Source organism: Spea bombifrons, chromosome 4, assembly GCF_027358695.1.
Source record: "Spea bombifrons isolate aSpeBom1 chromosome 4, aSpeBom1.2.pri, whole genome shotgun sequence".
Lineage (NCBI taxonomy): Eukaryota > Metazoa > Chordata > Amphibia > Anura > Pelobatidae > Spea > Spea bombifrons.
The window spans coordinates 70112671-70134109 of record NC_071090.1 but is presented as its reverse complement, the minus strand read 5'-3'; the positions used below and the strand labels follow the sequence as shown (position 1 = coordinate 70134109).

At 38.7% G+C, this 21439-nt stretch overlaps 1 protein-coding gene across 4 annotated transcripts in view; it reads right to left on the bottom strand.

Annotated features, from left to right (window-relative positions):
• FLNC (filamin C) overlaps positions 1 to 21439 on the bottom strand; it is a 41913-nt gene that overhangs the window by 7671 nt on the left and 12803 nt on the right. The window contains exons 2-33 of one of the 4 annotated variants that reach the window (XM_053465498.1): positions 20984 to 21232; positions 19100 to 19197; positions 18397 to 18547; positions 17305 to 17423; positions 16614 to 16691; positions 16265 to 16427; positions 15915 to 16115; positions 14681 to 14812; positions 13197 to 13334; positions 12753 to 12879; positions 12275 to 12411; positions 11640 to 11833; positions 10767 to 10880; positions 10434 to 10577; positions 10123 to 10246; positions 9698 to 9858; positions 9498 to 9588; positions 9060 to 9229; positions 8690 to 8807; positions 8296 to 8558; positions 5621 to 6218; positions 5182 to 5355; positions 4670 to 4832; positions 4400 to 4560; positions 3953 to 4120; positions 3436 to 3559; positions 3169 to 3325; positions 2457 to 2646; positions 2222 to 2245; positions 1468 to 1715; positions 1292 to 1387; positions 189 to 288 (exon numbers count right to left, since the gene is read on the bottom strand). In XM_053465498.1, the coding sequence (XP_053321473.1) occupies positions 189 to 288; positions 1292 to 1387; positions 1468 to 1715; positions 2222 to 2245; positions 2457 to 2646; positions 3169 to 3325; positions 3436 to 3559; positions 3953 to 4120; positions 4400 to 4560; positions 4670 to 4832; positions 5182 to 5355; positions 5621 to 6218; positions 8296 to 8558; positions 8690 to 8807; positions 9060 to 9229; positions 9498 to 9588; positions 9698 to 9858; positions 10123 to 10246; positions 10434 to 10577; positions 10767 to 10880; positions 11640 to 11833; positions 12275 to 12411; positions 12753 to 12879; positions 13197 to 13334; positions 14681 to 14812; positions 15915 to 16115; positions 16265 to 16427; positions 16614 to 16691; positions 17305 to 17423; positions 18397 to 18547; positions 19100 to 19197; positions 20984 to 21232 (5175 nt within the window). The remainder of the gene's footprint in view (positions 1 to 188; positions 289 to 1291; positions 1388 to 1467; positions 1716 to 2221; positions 2246 to 2456; positions 2647 to 3168; positions 3326 to 3435; positions 3560 to 3952; positions 4121 to 4399; positions 4561 to 4669; positions 4833 to 5181; positions 5356 to 5620; positions 6219 to 8295; positions 8559 to 8689; positions 8808 to 9059; positions 9230 to 9497; positions 9589 to 9697; positions 9859 to 10122; positions 10247 to 10433; positions 10578 to 10766; positions 10881 to 11639; positions 11834 to 12274; positions 12412 to 12752; positions 12880 to 13196; positions 13335 to 14680; positions 14813 to 15914; positions 16116 to 16264; positions 16428 to 16613; positions 16692 to 17304; positions 17424 to 18396; positions 18548 to 19099; positions 19198 to 20983; positions 21233 to 21439) is intronic. The other 3 variants (XM_053465499.1, XM_053465501.1, XM_053465502.1) reach the window with 3 other exon arrangements.

The following is a 21439-nucleotide window of genomic DNA, read 5'->3' as shown; positions in this document are numbered from 1 at the left end:
CAATCAGTTGTTGGGCAGTGTCTTCTAACCTGTTAGCTGATTAGTTATTAATGAATAATTAGCTATTAATGATTGTACATGTCCTTTGTACATACAAGAAAGACATTGTCACTCGTAAGGGTCGTTGTTCCTTAGTATCTATCCTCTAATGGTTTTTAAAGTCACATTGTCTGTGTCTAGCAAAATACCTGTGATTTCACCCTTTTGCACAGTGAAGGGAATGACAAGGTTGAATGGTCTGAGCATGGTGTCCAAATTCTCCACTGGGACAACAGGCTCTTCTGTGGCCTATGAACAAGTGATACATAGAATTATTAATAATTAGGTACCTAGCAAGCTGAAACTGTTGTAGTATATTCTGGCAGCATAAACATACAAGAAACAGGAGAGAAAAGTGAAGTCAGCCAAATCAAATGGCATATACATGGCAAAATATAAATGACATATATGATGAGAAAATGATGAGAGAAAAATAATATTATAGTATGTAGACAGCAGAAGGTCTTCAAGATAAAACATAAACCAGAAGAGCATACACATATACATCAGAAATAGATTGCAGACAACAGGGTGAAAAGGTGAAAAAAACTGAACCTAGAAACTATAAAAAGAAATAGCTGATTGGAGGCCCGTGACTCACAAGAGTTTTGCTCTTTTGCTCTTTTATGTAATATCCTTAATTTATGCCCAATATAAGTATCCAAATGAATGTGTAAAGTATTAAAATCCATAACACAACATGAAAGGAAGCAGTTGTATTAGTAATAGCGGTATGTTGCTTTGCTTCTATATGGCTCACACTTTATTGGAACACAAGAGATGTTAAAAAAAAATACTTCCTATGGGTATCAACATTATTTACATTATATATGCATTTATGTTCTTTGGACTTGTCACTTCGTGAATGTATTCTATAGTAACCTGCAAGCCAGTAGATGAGGTCAGGGGCTAAAAAACAGAGTATTTATTTTACAAAAAATGGAGCGGTTCTTCTAGATAACTGTAGGATAACACCATATCAGGTTATTCACATAATGATCTATACTATCTGTCCCACTGAAACATAAAGACACAAACTGTATTCGTATGTCCTGCTGCCTATTTGCCTTTGGATTTATGTTATACAAATAGGCAAGAAGATGCTGGCCAAAAGATCAACCATGCTAAAGGCACAGTGGAGCAAAGAAGAAAAACAGACGCTCCTTCAGGAGGAAACAGCATGTGGAAATAAGAGATCAAGTATGATAGGGTGGTGAATGAATGAGGAGCAGAGAGCTATCTCTTTTTATACCCAGTGAGTTGGATAGCCAGGCAGGTGTGCAGGGTAAGGCTGGTGTAGTTGTACAGTGTCACACGGTTCCTCTATGATTGGTATTGTGTCACATGCCTAGCGAAATGAAGGGAAGGCAAGCGTTATGTGGGGCGTTTTACTTTTAAAGAATATCTCACAAGGTCTAGTGAACTTACCACTACATGGAAGGGGCTGTTAGGGATGAGTTCCCCACCAAAGCGGATTGTGATAACATATTTTCCCGGTTCAGGTGCTGTGTAGTATATGTCAAAGGTTCCATCCTGGTTTTCAACTACATCAACATCTAGCTCTGCTCCATCTGGAGTTGACACCTTGCAAGTCACCTTCCCCTTTCCTGCAGCCTTAGCATCCACTGTGATAACAGTTTCCTCTCCAATCTGGATAGTTGGTCCCAGACAGGCTCCTGTAGAACCAAAAAATGTTATTGCTATCTAGCATATTGACACTTCACTGGACATATACTTAATTCTTAATAACTACAAATGGCAAGCAACCTTTCCAGATAATATCCAGGGCATGCATCTAAGATTGTATGCTGTGTAATGAATTACCACCTGAGCTATGTAGCTAGATACATTTTGAATGAATTTATTAGACACTAGGCATTACCCATTCAGGAAGGTATTGTTAGAATCTATCACTGCAATTATAAAAACATATCACTGAAATACAACTTCACATTCACAATATGCAATTAATCACTATACTATAATGTAAATTTTCACTGTAATCTTGATAGATACTATTCATACCTATAGTATCTTGCTAACTAAATGGTGCAGTTTATATCATTATACTAAGACTGATAATGTTAACTTGGCAACATGTATTGACTTTTGTCTTACATATGCTCTTTTAAAATGCGAACCCATTTAATTGTGAATGAAGAACAACAAATCATTAACTTACCTAATCCGTGTCCTCCGATGGACACTGCAGAGAAAACAGAAAACACAAATTGTTTGCATGGTAAATACATTTAGTTATCAGAGACTTAAGTTGAGACAATAACCAGGTGCTAGGAAAGTGAAAATGCTTGCAAACCCCCAGTCAATCGGAGAAAACTACTTTTTTCAACACTAGACAGACAAATATTGCACATCTTTTCACTTAGTCACATAAGTTTTAAAACCCCAGTGCTTACCTGTTACTAAGCACTTGCTGGCATCTCCAGTGGGCACTGCATGAATACGGAATGGAGAGTAGGGAATCTCATCCCCACCATATTTAATAGTGATAGTGTATCTTCCTGCCATATCTGGTAGATAAGAGACTGTGTATGTGCCATCTCCATTGCCTCGGATGTTGGCCTTCTTGGGTTTCCCTTCAGGATCCTATGAGTTAGATTAGAAAGTCATTGTCTGGCTTGATCATTAAATGTCTCTATGATATACACCTGAAGCCAACAATCATCACTGCACTACAAGATATGCAGTTTTTTGAGGCATTGACCTAAACCAATTTCTATGAATTCAAGAAAATGTCGTAGTGTTAAAATATGGGCAATTAAGAGAATTTACCTTTTCAGCTCTCCTAAGCTAATACATGCAGTTCTCATGGCATTCACTTAGAGGCACTATTACACTCTGAAGGAACTGCCAAGCCTTAAATATGAATGAGCTCATTCTAACGGGATGTACAAATCTCCCAGCTGCTCCAGGAGCACACCAGGGGTCACACACTCTTATAAATATACCATATGGACTAGAATAGAATTTCTGGATAAGTAGAGATTCTATTAACCTTTTCAAGCTGTCTGACGAGTAAGGGAAAATATAGAAATGGTAGTGGCTATCAACATTAGAACATCAGTATCAAAACTGTAAGAAAGAAAAAACACAATTTTTGACACTCACCAGAATTTGAACTGTCAGCAGCCCTTCCCCTGCATCGCGGGCATCAATAGTAAACTCCACAGGAAGGCTGGCTGGGATACCAGCTGTGTTGAGACCCGGGCCACTGGCTCGCACTTTGCTGGCATCATGAGTGGGCAGCACTTTAATCTTGAATGGGCTAGTATCATTAATAATAAAGAATTATTTCAGACAACGTTCTATCCCCTCTTCCTCTGGATTAAATTATTACATCTTCTGAGTAACACCAATTTATCTGCTAAATCTCACCTGCGTGGCACCTCCTGGTCAGCATATTTCACAGACACTGTGTAAGGTCCATCTGTTGCAGGAGTGTAGTTCACGGTGTGAGTTCCATCTCCATTATCACGAACATCAACAGGCTCTGCTAAGCCTGACACAGAGACAAAAAGTAACTCATTAATTAACACTTCTTGCTTTTCAAGAACACATTTATTATTATCATCAGTTTTAATTAGGCCAGGCACTCAAAAATGTTGAAAACAGTAGAGTAAGCAAGGAGCAAACTAGAACGTTTACTAAATATTAATCTTGGTAGAGCTGCTTACTCTACATTTTACCCCTATACATTTTTAAATTTACTATTATGATTCTTCAAACTCTTCTTTTCTGTATCTGCCACTTCAAAATAATCCATAACCCCTTAAGGACAATGCATTGTGAGCCTGTACATTAACAGGGGTTAATTTTAACTGCCTGCGTTTAGCATATTTAGTAAATATAATTATTCCTTGCAATCCTAAATCTGGTCATCCTCTCCAAGTACCTGAAGGTCCCTGTACAAGCACTTCTAGAGGTGCCAGTCCAGCTTTGCTGCAGTCTACGGTGAACGTCTGTGGCACATGAGCTCTCACTCCGGCCCCAAGCCCAGGCCCAGAGCACTTCACTTTGCTTGGGTCAACAACCTCCTTTACTGGCACACGGAATGGGCTTCCTGTAAAAGGAAAATTTTCTTAAATAAGTCACAGGTCCCTAACTAATGTATAAAGAGAAACACCCAATATATATATAGTATTTAATATGTAAAATGGACTATCAATATATATATATATGACTGGAAACTGGCCTTGATATTAGATGTTTAAAAGTAAGAATATCACTTGTACTGGGAGTTTTTGGTCCCATGTTAATTGACACAGTCATTATTAGATGTCTGGCTAAAGTCATGTGTGTGGACAGCATGCGAATAGATGACACCTTGTCATTATTATACCTGGTATTGGGCGCCCACCAAAGGTGATATTCACATCATATTCTCCAGGAGTAAATGGAATGTACTCCACACTACAACTGCCATCTTTGTTGTCTTTGCAGGACATCTTTGCCTCAGAGGGACCTTCAATGGCTAAACCAAGGCCTCCTGTACCAGCTCCCCTATAAGAAGCATATTAGATTAAGGAACATGGAAGGGTCTTTGGGCAAGTATAAGCTGATACAGCAGAATGTTTACTAAGGATGGTTTCATGAAGTCTCAGTTCCTCACCTGGTCTCCACAGTGAACCGATTGGATTTGTTAAGCAGCCCTCCTTCTAGCCCTGGGCCATATGCTCTCACACGAGATGGATCACAACCCTCAGTGACAGAAACCCTGAATGGGCTCTTCGGTACTGGAACATCATCATACAAAACTTCCACCAAGTGCACACCTGCATGGTTATACATCACTGATCAGACTGGGCAAAATAACTCAGACTGTGCCAACCCATTACTGACAATCTGAAGCTCAAAATAACTGTATTTTTAACATGTACCCCCTTCCTAGTTGTTTGAAATACATCAGCAAGTGGTAAAAAAAACCATTATTTTCCCTGATAAACAAATTACAAATGATGTGAGATGGTGGTGGCGTTTCATGTCTCCATGTTTTCTTGTTTGTTTTTACAGTTTTTGTATTGGTTTGAAAAAGATGTCAACCAGTTCTATATTACCATAATCTGAGACACAATTATGTTTGTTGAACAACTCAGTTATTATGAGGTGATCCTGGAGCCTTACCATCCTCGTATGCTGTATATTGCACATGGTATGTTCCATCCCCCTTGTCTGATAAAAAACTTTCGGTGACGGCTCCTGAAGGACTGAGAATACGAGTAGTCACGTGGCTACCACCTGTCTTGGTTAGGGAGCGTGCATCAACTGTGAATTCTGTGGTAACCTCACGGAGAACACCTGGACAGTAAGTGAATGAGTTAATGTCAATTTGCTGTCAACTGCCCATACATTTAATATTTTTTTATTAGGTGTACATATGATAAAAAGATGTTAATCCTAAACGTGTTAAGTAATCCGGTCACATCCTCTCGATCTGTCCTTCTTTCAGAATGCTAACTATTTGATTAGTGATACATAGGTCTAATTTACAGGTGTAAGTGAATTACTTACTTATTGGTAAGGGGTTTTATGGCTGTCCTTTTAATTAATTGTTTTGTCTCACCTCTTGGCTCTACTCCTGGACCAAACACTTTCACACCGCTTGTGTCCACAGCAGGTTCCACATTGACGTTCACTGGGAATTTAGGTACTGCGTGTCCTCCATACTTGATGGTTATGGTATAGGCCCCAGGGCAGGATGGGATGTAGGTGATGCTGTAGGTTCCATCGCTGTTGTTCTGGATCAGCACCTCAGCCTTTGCTCCTGAATCTGACAGGATCTCAATGGTGAGCTCAGCATCCCCAGCTTTGGAGCAGTCCACCGTGAATGTGGCCACTTCCCCAGCTTTTCCCCTTTCTAGGCCAGGACCACTAGCTGTAACTTTGCTTGGGTCAAACACAGGGCGGATATCTGCTTTAAATGGAGATCCAGGAATGTGAGATTCTGCAAACAGGATGTTGATGGAATACTCCCCTGGTTCTGTGGGAAGGTAGGACACTGAGCAGGAACCATCTCCATTATCCTGACATTCAATTTTGGCCTCGCATGGTCCCTCTACTGTGAGGCCAAGTCCACCAGTACCGGCACCTTTAGTATCAATGGCAAATGGGGCTGGTTTACCCACAAAACCACCTTTCAAACCTGGGCCGTAAGCGCGAACCTACAAAAGAGAGCAAAAAAGGTATTTAATCATAAACATTTTAGTCTATCAAATTGCACTCTTAATAACACATTTATGCAGCCTAATTTTCTCAAACAGACCAGTATTTCATAGTTCCAGGTACGAGGTTCTGCCAACAACCATTTTATGTTGTATGGTGCCAATTACTTGTTAGAAATACATATTTGTAATTTCAGGGGCACCTGAAAACCTGTATTTATATGCTTGTAAGGTGAATGTTACCATTTCTGTATTTTTGTGAAGGTTTTAGGTTGGTCCCCCTGCTTCTAACATTTTACAATATTGTTTATCCAGACCAAAATTGATTGAAAGTAGTGCCTAAAGCGCACACAATGGCATCATAACATAGAATCTGTGTATGACTTATACAAGGATACATTCCTAACACACTCCAAATGTCTGCAAACTGTTCACAATTTGAAATCCAAAGCTGTAAAAAATAAATAACGCTGCCAGAATTCCATCTTGTATTTAAACTATTTCATTAAAGTCATTTCAGTTGGATAGAAATTAAAACTTTATATTTATGTTGGGAGATATCCTTCAAGAAAATCATGTGTCAAGCATGCAGGGCTCACAGCCCGTAACACACAAAGTCTTTCATTAATTCACTGACTAGAGATCTGCATTTTTTGTTTGTTTGTTTAGTACTAGATTGTGTTTTCCCAAGATGTAATCAAGACAGCCTGAAACTGAGTGCAATTTATTGTGCAACAGGAATTGGAAAACACATACAGCAAATGTATAAATGATCTCTTCAAGTCTTTGTATTATTTCTTGAAAATGATTTTGCATTTTTTGCCTCATTAGCCAATATTGTACACCACTTACTAAATGTACTAGAAATTTCTATATCACATTAGAATGTTCCATACAAATCAGCACTATTTCTCCTTCTATTGCTCTACACAAGTTCTATCGATATTTATACCACACATTTTGGTATATCAATATAACAGAGCCCCAAACTCCTTTAAGTATCCTATTTGATATTTTATTGGTACCCCTCTTTTTGGTTTATATTTTTATTAGTCCTACCATCATCATCAGTCCTTAAAATGCTCTGTATGACTTTACTTTTATTATTTGTTGCTCCAATGCTCAGTACTAGTCAACATCTCATATCATACAACTCATTGCAGTATGTGTATTCTTCATGACACAGACTTGTTAACAGTGGTTGTCTAGAATCCCAGTGTTTTCTTTCTATGTAACATGTACCTAACTGTTTCCTAAACTCATCATATAGCTCCATATGTTCTACCCACTGACATTGCTTAGGTTAACTGCAGCTAGAGATAAATATGTGCTAAACTCTCTGGGACAGAGGGAGAGATCTGTTTGGGGGAAGAGAGGGAGGGAATCTCATTGCTCCTTCTGGGTCTTATGTTTCCCATGGGGTTCATTTTTTAGAGCTAATGTCTTATTTAAACACACGTATATATCTCCGACTCTGACTATTCTTTCCTGACACTCACTTTGCATCTTCCACATATAAAAACACATGGTAGATAAGTGAGCCAGGAAATAGAGTGTTACTAAACTGGAGGGATAAAGAGAGAGGCACAGAGATAAGGCAGCAGAGAAAACTAAATGGACGCACACTCAGAGATGCGGGGGAGGAAATTATATGTACAATGCAAATATAATGGAAAAATGAATAAAAGATAGTTGTTAGACATAGAATCTGGGAGGAGATTAGGATTCAAAACTGTAGCTAAGAAGACATAGGTTTTATGATTCCCTCTGCTAAGGCTTCAGGTTATCCAGTTTTACAATGATTGTTCTCAATGCCAGTGCTAGGAAATCATATCATTAGTATGTACATAGCAAGGAGTTGTAGTAGAACCTGGAGTCAAAAATTACAGACAGTGTGCAACACAAATTGCATTGGCTCAGTCTAGAGAAAAACAACTATGCACTGAGCATATGAAAGTTATTGGGCTGTAGAGATGGAGCTCTAAAAATAAAGTTACAGACATCAAAAAACGTTAGGCACTTATTTTTAATCCATCAGTTAATAAAGATCAGTGCCACAAGACCTGGCATTCAGTACCTTGGAAGAGTCAGGGGGCATTACTGCTTCAACAGTGAAGGGACTTCCTTGAATGGGATGCCCATCATAGCTGATGTCCACCTTGTATGGTCCTTCCTCAGGGGGCATGTATTTGACTGTGTGAATGTCACTGGTAACTCCAGTCTCCACCTTGCATGGGATTGGGCGGCGAGAGGGAGATGTGATCTTCACATCTACCTTGCCCTGACCTCCTGCCCCACTGGTGTTAATGGAGAACTCCTGGTCCTTCCCAACATCCACTTCTGTGAAAGTAGAAGCAAGGTCATTCACATATATACTTCACTGTAACTCAGAAGCTCTTCCTTCATGATATACAGAAATTGATAGATATTGCAGAGACTCAGTAAGTACATACACACAAGCTGTTACTCACTATTGTTTAGTCCTTGAACTTTGACTTTTCCCAGGTCTAGAGGAGGAGCCACATTGACAATAAAGGGGCTCTTAGGAATAGGATCACCGCCATATGTCACTGACACAGAGATATTACCCTGGATGGAAGAGAGGACAGAGAGGTTAGTGAGAGGCCTGTGTTGTTATCATGTATAGATCTCATGCAAGGTTATTGTAGAATGGAAACATAATTAACAATGACTTATCCCAAATGCAAACATACAGGATTGTACAAAGCAATATATGAAAATAGGTCCTATGCTTATGTATTTTGTTAAATACTGATTCCCAACTGAAAATGAATTCCATTAGAAATACCATTGCTTGAGACAAGTCTTAAATATATATACCTGCTGCACTGCTGTATACTTCACGGTGTATGAATAGTCATGGTTGTCAATGATTTCAAAGTCTTTGACAGCTTCCCCCTTTAGGCTTCCAGTGAACTGAACATCCAGTTTTGCTTTCCCAGCTCCCTTGGTGTACACGGTAAAGTGAGTAGGCTTTCCAACTTCAACCCCTGTATCAAAAGAGAAGAAGGTGTTCTGTCTGTAGAAATTCATATTTTCTTTTAGACAGGAGTTCATTATACTTATATGAGAAGGCAGTTTGCATTTGTATGGAAAGCCACGTAACTTTACTTTAAAATGTTTGTTTATAAGACATTTTGGTAATTAAAGGGGCAAGGTTTAAATATATATTAGTTACCTTACTTGGTAATGGACTTAGAAGATTAGAACTGGTCCCTAATAATGCATGTCAAATTTTCTTCAAATCACAAGTCTTACCTGTGCGGTTAAGCCCTGGGCCATCTGCCCGGACTTTGTTGGCATCATGTGATGGATCTACCTTTACCCGGAAAGGGCTGATAGGGATTTCCTTTAGGGAAGAAGCAAACCATTTAATGGAATGTATTGTGATTTCAATATTTATTAAGGTCTGTATATGCATGAATACAGGAGAAGATTGTGTTATGCTTGGCTCATACCTGGTCAGCAAACAGAACCATGATTGTATATTTCCCAGCTCCAGGAGGGGTGTATTTAACAGTGAAAGTGTCATTATCATTCTTAATGATGTCAAAGTCGATATCGGCTTCTGCTGGTCCTACCACCCCAGGAGCACACTTAATGCCTATGCTGACGTCACCTGTGCAGAGAGGCAACCAGAATTACCATTAGTTTAATGATAGTACCAACAGCATTTTTACTACACTACTGCATCATATTACTATACTACATGCACAATTTGCAGACACAAGTGACATTAAAACACCTGTAACTTTAATTATTCCCGTACCTAATAAATTAGCTAACACATTGAAGGGTGGGGCACCATACACTAGTCATACCCCTTCTCCAAAAATGAAGCTCTAATGTCCTGCCTTAATAAAATGTCATCAATGGGTCTTACCTTGTCCAGCCTCACTGCAGTCAACAGTGAAATATGTTGGTTCGTTGGCCTTCAGGCCTGTCTTCTCCACTCCTGGACCATAAACTTTAACTTTATTAGGGTGACTCCCTTCACCCACAGATACCTGAATGTAATGAAATTTAGATTTTCAGTACATGTACATGTTTATGCCTCATCCCAACAAAAACTTTCATACATGTAGACCCACAATGACATGCATTGGTGACCGTATAGGTTAATATACAGCTTTTCAGATTTTAAAAAACATAAGTAATCCCATGGTTAAATACATGCAGGTATATCGCCATTACCCGGTATGGGCTGTTTGGAATATTGACTCCTCCCCATGTGATGATAATGGTGTGTTTGATTGGCTTGGTTGGCACATATACGCATACATATGTATTATCGCCATTGTCCTTTATCTTTATATCGATGGGTGATCCTTCAGCATCCTGGTAAGACAGAGGAAGATTTTTTTTAATCTGTTGTTTGTCATGAGTGTATATTTAAACAATATGGTCACTGTCACACTATGTCACCCTTATATTTAACCTCCAGCATACAACTAAGAACTGTACATATATATCGCATCTTATTAATTCCAGTGGTCTTCCTACTGAGGTGTCCCAGATTCCACCTACCTGGGCATAAATCTTCAGTTCAGCAGTGCCAGCAGCCCGAGCATCAATGGTGAATTCAGCAGGATGCTCTACTATACAACCTGTAGGTTCCAAGCCAGGGCCAAATGCTTTAACCTGGAAAAAAGATGCACAGCCTGAAAAATCTCTAAAGTCAATTAAGTTCACAACTAATAATTACTTTTTTTCCCCTTTTTTATTCCTTGTTTTCAATGTGTCATTGTCATTACACACTTTAGCATTTTCATAAAACATTTAATTTAAAAATGATCCCTTCGCTTTCATGTTCTTAGTTGTTCTACTATCTTTACTCCTCCTCCTACTCTATTCACTCCTTCCCAGACAGAAGACTTCATACTGGCTTACAGCCAATGATGATCTCCCGCCTCTCTTTGAGATGTCCCCTCTAGTAATGTGTGCATGTGCCAGGGATGTCCTCTACGCCTTTGATGTTTGTAATAATTTAACAGTCATATCAATGTTTGGAAAGTAGCTAGTGGGATTAGAAGATGAGCCTATAAAGGTCAATGGCTCAGTCAGACAAATGCATCCTCCTCACCCTCTCCTACACCCACCAAAAGAAGATCATAATCCATCAATGTGTAAAAGAACAGCTGCTGGTAAGACGTAGGGGCAGAGGGAGCTTACAGAAGGCAGAAGAAATTCAACAGAGCAGGCAAACCATTAAAGGACACAACAATAATAAATTGTATTTAAGGGGTAAATAAACCTGATATGATGATATTGACAGTTATTATTGCACATTGATAAATATGAATTAGATGTAAATGTAAAGGTATGGGGCCACTCCTTTTACTTGTTTTAGTTTAATTAATGTATTAGACCTCAATTATGACTCCCTTTCAAAGTTCGTACCTTCTCAGGGAAACCTTTGTTGCTGGCTGGTAGAATGTGTGCAATGAATGGACTGTCCTTGATATCTTCATCATCACAGATCACATGAACTGCATACTCGCCAGGTTCAGTGGGCCAGTAGCGCACATCACATGATCCATCTCCCTTGTCATCACACTCAATCTTGGCTTGGGATGGTCCCTCAATGGAGAAGCCTAAAATGAGAAAATAGAAAGTATTATTAGGATTATGAGCACTAGACATAACAATTATATGAAGAAAGCAGTCAGCAGAATTCCCCAAGTTACCTGACTCAAGAAAATCACTGCCATAACTAGTAATGTATTTAGCTGTGGGTCTGCCATAGGCCTGACCCAGGGAAGTGCCCCTAGTCGTCTCCACCTGCATGGTCAGTGTCTCCGGTAAAATAAAAGGAGCTGCGAACCAGGATATGACACAGCACCTTTTAATAAAGTCTATTGTGGAAATAGGCCTGTTGATCTCCCTTGCAACAGACCCACTGTGTGCTGGGAAACCAGGGGGCTTGATTGCTCCCCTCCTGGAGCAGGCACCTTTGGCTTGGGCCAAATTGGCCTAGGCCAGCATACATCACTGGCCATAACTACACAGCTTGGCTTTTTGTGGTAGTTACTTACCAAGAGTTCCAACCTCTGTGCCGATAGCTTCCACGACAAAATCAGCAGATTTGCCCACCATACCAGTCTCCAGACCTGGGCCCCAGGCTCTCACTTTCTGTACACCGACCTCTGGGCTAATGACAACTTCAAAGGGACTGAATAATTGAGGAAGGGGAAATTTAGAAGGAGGTTAGCGGAAGTCATGAAGCAAAGGAGAAACATTGACGCAAAGTAGAAAGAGCTTGTATTATGGCTTATGTAGGTCAACTGAGTTGAGAGTGTGGTAGCACTTATAAATCTTATAATTACACAGAATTATTGTGCTCTACTAAGCAGTGTCATAGAAGATAGGTAGAAAACTTTGCAGGACCCCTTCCTGCAAAAGGTAACATCCAAATATACAGTATTGAATGTTCTCCATCATTTTGTTTGTAAAATACACATGATAAGTGATGGACAGAAAATTTTTAAAACGCTAATAATTTCAAATACTCACCTCCTGGGAATGGCAAATCCTCCCCATGTAATTGTCACTACATATTTTCCTGGTATAACTGGGAAATATTCACATTCGTACACACCATCTCCCACATCACGAATTTTCACTGGCTCCTCTGTTCCTTCTAGAAATTAGAGAGGGCAAAAGCCTGTTTCAGGAGATAATTGCAACTAATACACCATCATCTTTTTTGCAAAACTGACAATAATACTTCTCATGTTTCCCTAGTTCACTTGTGTATTTATATATATAGTCTTAATTACTTTCCAACTGCTGCCTGCATATTCTGTGTACACATAGTCTTGAAAAATTAAGCTTGCGAACATTTAATTTAGTTAGTGATTCCCATAAATGATTCTTATTGTCTATATAGTCTTCCACAACTTGGTATTTGTGCCCTATCAACCCTCCTATTAGAAAGATCTCTTTATCTTTACTCACTTGGCCCTTTGATGGTGACTTTCAATTCTCCACTTCCAGCTCCCTTGGTAAACACCTTGAAGTCGGCTGCTTCCTTCACGCGCACACCTTTAGGTTGCAGTCCACGACCAGAAGCCCTGCAGGCATTTGGATTACATGCTGCAAAACAAACAAAATGTTCAAGTGACGTCCCTCTGCCAAAGATTCTGGAGTCACACAGACCAAAACTACTACTTGAAAAGGTGTTATTGCCTCTTTATATACATACAATATATATTTTAAATAATTACGGGAAAAAAATATATATCAGAAACTCAACTCAAGAATTCAAGAATAAACAAGCTGCACAGAGACCCGTCTCCCTGGAAAAACTTACGCATTCAAAGTATACTCTTCATTGAAGAGTATTTGACATTTGCAGATTTGTACATAAAAGTTTCATGCATAACCATACAATTAAGTAGCAGAAAAATGCTCCTACCTCTACATTTCCATGTGCCCTAACCTGCTAGTAAGCAACTAAGATGCATCATGGTGCCTAGAACCTCAATGTGTAAAACAGGCCACACTGGATTCAAAAATAATGTTCATCACACCTTTAATGAGCACAGTCAAATTTCACATGAGTACTTTAAGCTTTTAACTGAGGTTTGGATTCTTTCATTGATCAGTTACATTGAATTGGCGTTTCCCAGCCACATATTCTACCCCTGGTAAGGTTAATCATTTTTTTGTGACCTATAAGAAAATCAGCTAACTCTAGCATGTTTGGATTATGGATCATTATCCAATGAACTGCAGTGACTTCAGTTTCAGCTTTTGTTACCTTCATTATAAGACTGTATAATTAAATTCTCCTTCGCCAAGAAAGGCATTCCAAAGTGGACCCTCTCTACAAGCTTAGCTATGCCTCTACTTTCACCTTACATTCTAACGATTGTAATATGAGTAATGTGAACCATTGGTACATTGCTGAAAGCGCAAAATATGAGACTGTTCTTACTCGCTCTGATAAGCAGTGCTTAAATACCGTGTGTCTACTGAAATGGGTTCTGTTCTGAGTGCTGTGTAAAGAATGTGTTCACTCAGCTAAGATATGAACTAATTGGATTGAACTTCCCAATTTCTATAGTTCAGCATCCAATCAATGATCATACAAGCATAGCAGGCCACTAGCCAAGGAAAGATGTTGCTCACGTGCAGTGTAAGGTATGGCTATATATAATATTAAGTAAGGTAATGTTCACATCTTTCGACCAAGTCTCAAATACCCATACCCAGACACTGCTCAGCTTTACACTTGATCTTTACAGCCATATTTACACAATACCACGTTAAAGCAAGACATGCTAAAGCAAGGCCCAATCACATATGGGCATGGTGCCTGTTCTTATACAGCCTGCTCACACTAAGCCAGGCATGCTCAAGCTATGACTTATTCTTGGCAAGCCATGCTCAGGCTGTGCCTACTCATTTCTGGTAGGCCATGCTCAGGCCATACTAACTTGACTTGCGTGGTTTAGGTTTGGGTGGAGGTGGGGGTGCCACTTTCTTGGCTTTATCAGGAGGCGGGGTGACAATGGCCTGGGGGGTGATCTGCAAGGGTGGGGTGCTTGGAGCTGGGGGCAAAACAACAGCTATGGGGAAAGCAGAAATACGTGGGCAAAAGAGGTTAAATAAAGCAGAAACTGAGCTATGCACAAACACAGAGACACAAAGTGAAAACCAGAGACTTTGAGCATCTTATTTAAAGTAAAAACACATGTGAAAGCACAACGAAATCTATGTATTCCCACCTATTGATCCACAAGAAAAGCACACATAGCACACAGGCTACAAAAAAGTAGTTCATTCAGACACATAACTCGAGTTGTATGCAAAGTTAATTAATTATCAGGCACAGCTCATTATGTGTAAACATGTCAGACTACCATTAAAGTAAAATTTTAAAATGTCCACTATAATCCCTATTATTAAGAAATATTATCTAATTGGTCATTAATGACTGAGTATAATAAAACTAAAACTAATTACTGACAATCATAAAGTGGGTGTAACTACACATTGAGATGTTTCATATTACCTTAACATTATTAACACATATCTTAGACATGACAAGGTAACATTTTCAAACATGCATACACATGCGCTCATCCCCACATATGTCATAAAGAACAACCGTTATTTGAAGCTATCTATTATCAATAGTGATCCCACATTGTGATGTTTATACTTGAATTAAATACGATATAGGTCCTATGATCGATTAACAAATATTATGTTTGTGTTATATTTCCATGGAGGATGGGAAATGAATATCAGATATGCTGTTATAATTAGGACTCTGTGGTATCACCATTGAGAACAAAATTAAGTGCAGACAGTCAGCTTAATTCTGTGTGAGCCTTGTGTGGTCAGATGATCAGTTTACAACTAAAATAGAATTCTTCCAATATACATGATCGATATGCTCTTATAATGGAAACTCAAACAGTATTCATAAGTGTGATTTGGTTTACAAATGGAGATTGGCAGGCAGCATGCTACATAACAAATACAATGACAGTTATGGTAACCATTTACACTAAAAACAAATGAAAGCCTGATGTTTCTAGGAAAGTTAAAAAAAAGTAGGAATAACAGGATCGATGAAACGAAAAGCTGAAACAATAGTTTTAAAAAACACAGATCTTGCGATAATGAAGCAGTGGCAAGTTGTATACACTTGAATAATCGTACCTTCTGAGATATTGACAACATAAGGACACTTTGGTATTTGCGACCCAGCAAAGGTAATGAAGATCTTATGAGGTCCCTCTGTAATGGGTCGGTAGGTACAGCGGTATATATTGTCTCCTTTGTCTTCCAGAACTACTTCCACTGTGTCCTGACGATTCTGGGGATCTACAATTACCACTCCAACATCTCCAGAGCCAGCCCCTAAGAAACACAATGGTTATTTGCAGACTAGGTATTTCTACATTAGTTGATAAATTGATATGAGGCAAGATGTTTGTGCACATGGTGTTCAGCTACGGCAATATTTTGATCCGAGTTTTAGGGATTTTACTGACTACAATATTTTTTACCTGCTGTGTAGATATCAAAATATGTTGGTTTGTTTGCTACATTCCCGACAGGTTCTAATCCAGGTCCTCGGGCAGTCACTTTGTTGGCATCTCCCAATACCATGCCCACATTGACATTAAATGGACTTTTGTTGATGTTTTGACCAGCAAACAGCACTGTGACCTAGATGAGTAAGGTTGTAGGTGAGTGAAGACAACATCTAGGAGCAGTAACACAACTCCCTCTATAACAATCCATATTTAACTAGGGTCTCGGATGCGTAATACAGAAAATTATGGCCAATTGCAGTTTATGCAAGTAAGAGTAGTAATGGTATGTAAGTATATTCAGTAGATGAATGCATCTTACCTTGTGAAGACCAGCAACCTTTGGGACATAGCTGACGGAGTAAGTTCTGTTCTTATCATTGTTGGGAATAACTTTGGCCTGTAAATCATATATTGAGTTAGTGATCCAACACAAAGACTGATTGAAAACTCTAGATGAGGACTGAACTGAATTATGAACCAAACCAAATTGAATTACACATTCACTGCAAATGCATATTGTATAGCCCCAAAGTTTATGATTGCCTTACTTATATGACAAAACAGCTGGAAATAATAGACATTATCACAGTATTTTTGGCCTTCAGAGTGGTGCTGCATTTCTAATCAGTTCTTGCAATATCAATGATGTTATCAAATATGATATCCAGAGCTGCAGTGTCTGCTCTACAACGCTGCCATAATGTGCCTAAAACGTCTCTGCAACACATTTTAACTTTACAACAGAAAATACTTCTACACTGTTCATTGTACTGTAAATGTTGCTCCCGTGAAAAGCAGGTGTACTATGAATGCTACATATAAAGTTTATTTGTCTTCTTCTCCTGCAAGTCCAAATTTCTCTTGGCTAGTACATCCTATTAGGTATTACAAATTAAAAAATGAGTTTCAGACCATGTACACTGATCTGAATGACAACATATTCTTTTTAATAAACGTTTAAACAAAATCACTCTTGTTGGGAAACCATAGTTTTACTACAATTGTCACACCTCCTCTGTGTGGCCTTCAGGATCTTCAACAAATACCAGGACTTCTCCGAGACCAGCCTGAATGGTCTCTACCGTGAAAAAGGCTGGTTTTAAGACCATGTTTCCATTGGGCTCAATACCTAGTGAAGCAAGTTAGATAACACAACTGTTAGTGACTAAATAATATAACTAATATACCAAACCCTAACATAAGAGCCAAGAGAATCCCACTGACAATATTATCAACCATACAGATCTATCTATCTATCTATATATATATATATATATATATATATATACAGTATGGTAATATCTATAATTGTATTCATGAAAAGGAACTAATTTTCAGAGGAAAAAAAATTAAGGCTATACAGATGACGGCAAACACTTAAATCCAAATGCTTCTGTTCCAAATGTATACCTTCGGCACTGAACTGACTGAGTTTAGCTTTTTATACATGTCTCATAATCATTTGAAATGGTTGTTTGAAGAATATGACATAGTTTACCTCTCTAGATCTCTATTATTAATCCTTTGGCTGGGGTTTTATAAGGCTTTTGGAGGAAACCTGGGGACTCTGTGTGTACGTTTTCATAGCACAGATGAGTTGTGTTTTAAAGTCAACAGAGTGCTCAGGTGAAATGCATATTAGACACACATTGCCTGTTTATACACAGCCTGATTTATATGTATCTATCTTCTCATTTCATTTTCTCTAAATCTGTACAGGGGCAACATAAGGTTGTATGGGAATTTATGTTTTGGTGTTGGCTGTCTCCTAATTGTCCACATTTGGGAGTTTTGGCAGCAGGCTGCTTGACTGCTTCAGATCAACATATTGTAACAATCGTGACACTGCCAAGTGGAGATGAAGCAGAGCGGATTGAGAGCATGAGCTCACCCAGACATCGTGTTACAGTGAGTGAGCCAGCACTTCGAGAATTGCGGGGGCTACCTGAGACCTCACTGTAACCCCTTCTTAACAGCAGAAAAAAAGATTATTTTTATGTCTGCAAGATGCAAATAAATGGAATGAAATCCTGTAGAAGACTGCTAAACAAATATTCGTGTGAAATCACAAATAGTCCTTAGGAGGTTAGTTATATCCATACCTGGTCCATAAGCAATCGCTTTCTTTGGGTTTAACTGCTTGGAACGAAGGGGAGCTCCTGGCTTGAGCTTTGCCTTGGGGAACTGGGACAAGTAGGTCATGACTGAATGTTCATCCACATTGGGGTCCACTATCTCCTCAGGTGCAATGACCTATAAGAGAGAAAGTCATGACTTTCATTAATTATCATATTATGAGTGCAGAAGAACACAACTAAGCTATCTGACGCTCCTGCTGGTGAGAGCTAGAATTATTAATAAAAAAAGCCAAACATACTGAACCACATGGTATGGAAATGAGCCGCCATCTCTCATCATTTTCTCAAAGCTAAATAATTCTTGAATAAATATAAACCTAACGTGATCACCATAAACCAAATCCCCCAAAATATACAATATATCAGACCTACATGTTAACCTTGTATTGATATATCATAGCGAAGGTCATGAAAGAGAATATCTATGTGTGATGTTCCTGAGGATCATATTTATCCGCTTGCTTTAGAAAGACAAAAACTTTAAATAATTTTACCAAGTAGTTCTCTTTGTACCCATACCCATACCTTAGCCACTCTGGCTTATTAACATTTTAATCACTTATTGCCATCTTTTTCATCACTGGCTACGGACTTACGACTCACTACTCACCGGTTGCCTAACTCAATTTTATCCCAGTGTTCTGTTGTGTTAGATAGCGTCTCTCACCTGTGGTACTCCAAGCCAATCGTCCGCTTGTTGCATGGCTTCCCTTGCATTCTCCACAGGCTGGTTTGGATCCCAAGCCTCCCAATCTGGACATAAACCTGATGGAAGAGGGCGAGTTGAGGTCAGACAGCAAGAAATAACACAATAATAACTCAATAACACCATTTATACCCATCATTATTTCTTTATTTGTAAAGTGGCATATCATCTGCAGTCTTTTACCAGAAATATTATGTGGACCTAATCATAGTATTAGGATTGTATTGCTGCTTGCAGTTTTTTTTTTTTAGTACAGAGCAGCTCTGGGGCACTGATACTTTTAATATACATTACTACATTATTCTGTATTTTTTTTTTAAATCAGACTGTTTTGCTCATAACGCACAATTGTAGCCAACATATTTTTTATAACCTGGACTTTTCATTAAGTTGAAATAGACACAATCATGGAACCTTGCAGTTTAATCTTGTCCCAGCCTCCAACAAAAGCTATCATCTTAATTCCACTTTTCACTGCATGTATGGATAAAGATATATTTAATGTTCCGTCTCTGTTTAATATGCATGCTTTATGTATAAGTAAGTGAGGTAGGTTATACGCTCTAACTGTTGCCTTATATGAGATTACACATTTCTCTACCCCAGTCTCCCTCCCTCTTCTCTGGCAAGATGACAAACAGCTTAGCTGGATAGTGTTGCAGCCACATTTCACCACTATCACGGAACTGAACAAGCAGCAGCATACAGTTACACGGAGTATGAGTGTACACTTTCAAGCAATAGAATGTTAATGAAATCCAAGGATAATTACTATCACCAACACTCTGATCTGGTCATGTTCAATGTAAATATAATACAGATAGGTACTGAAAAGAGTTAAATTATAGCACTCCAATTTCAGATCCCTGGGCAAGACGGCCTTTGAGAAATCCCCACAAAATGTAAGGGCGCTTTTGTCTAAGACAGACTGACCCATACTTGGCCATAAATGAATCAAGCATTAATTAATGTATAATTAAGTAAAGAAAAAGACACTTAGGACCATTAAACAGTAAAAGGTTGCCTTTTCATTTAATATTTAATTAACTTAAATTTAATAACATTATCTTTGCGTGCTCTAATACTTTTAAATGGTGCTATTTATGGTGAAGGGAAGGAGTAAGCAGGGTAAGCCTTGATAAAAAAAAGTGACCAACCACAGGTCCTCTCTTAAAGATATATATATATATATATAAATATATATATATAACCCTATACATGGTTTTGCCAGCTGTTCCTGGACACAGAGGGGTTTGGAAGTGGCAATCTCCTAGGGATATATTGGGATATTTCTGTCTATGAGCTAATACTTGGACGTTGATCATAGAGTCCCATGATCGCCTTCAGGAGGGAGTGTGCTCTTTAGATAATACTTAGTAACCACTTTATTCCTGATGAATTTGGGGTCTACATTGTTTGAATGAATCACATAGACCTGTTCCATATTAAAAAGTATGCAGACAGATTTAATCTGTAAAACAGACACAGAGGTTTTGTTGAATGAACTTCACGGATACACAGCTCAATGTTTGTGCATTTTAATGGGATAGCATGCTGAAAAATAAAAATGGTTCATATACATTTAAATATTATAAACGCTCAGCTACTGCTTATGAAATTTCTAATTAATTATGTCCATACAGCCACAAGCACTGGGGAGGGCAATGTAAAATAAAATTGCCCTTTTGTGAGTAAAACTGTAGTCCTGCAAAACAGATTACCCTCCCATTAATGAGACAACCGTATTGTAAGTATTACCTTGACTATTAGCATATACATTTTATCACTCCATGTGAGATTTCCCCTGAAACATGAAAAGCCAGATATATATGTAGAATGTCTTACCTGGGGCACAATTGTCCACAAGAGCTCCCAAAGCTTTACCATCCTGCCAATCCCGATGGAAATTGGTAATTGGCAGCTGGGGTATTTTGTTCTGGATCCATCCCAGAAGTCTTTGTTTTGGTGTCTGCTTTTTGGCATCTTCTTCATCCTCATCCTCCCACATAGGCATGGAGATGGAGTAATGCAGAATGAGGGTCCATATTAAACCCAGGATTAGCTTCAGGTTCCCATCAACAATGGCTTTTGAGTCTGGAAAAAAAGTTCAGAGGATAAGAAAATAGCCTCAAGAGCTGAAAGGAGATGCAATGTGAATAATCGCTAGCATTCACTAACGGATATATTAATTCTATGCAATAAACATTTTTCAATTTATTACTATGGTTTTCCAAAAACAAATCAGACCGCACTAAAGTGTACACAGTAGAAGTTTGGAAGACAATGTATTCTAGAGGATGC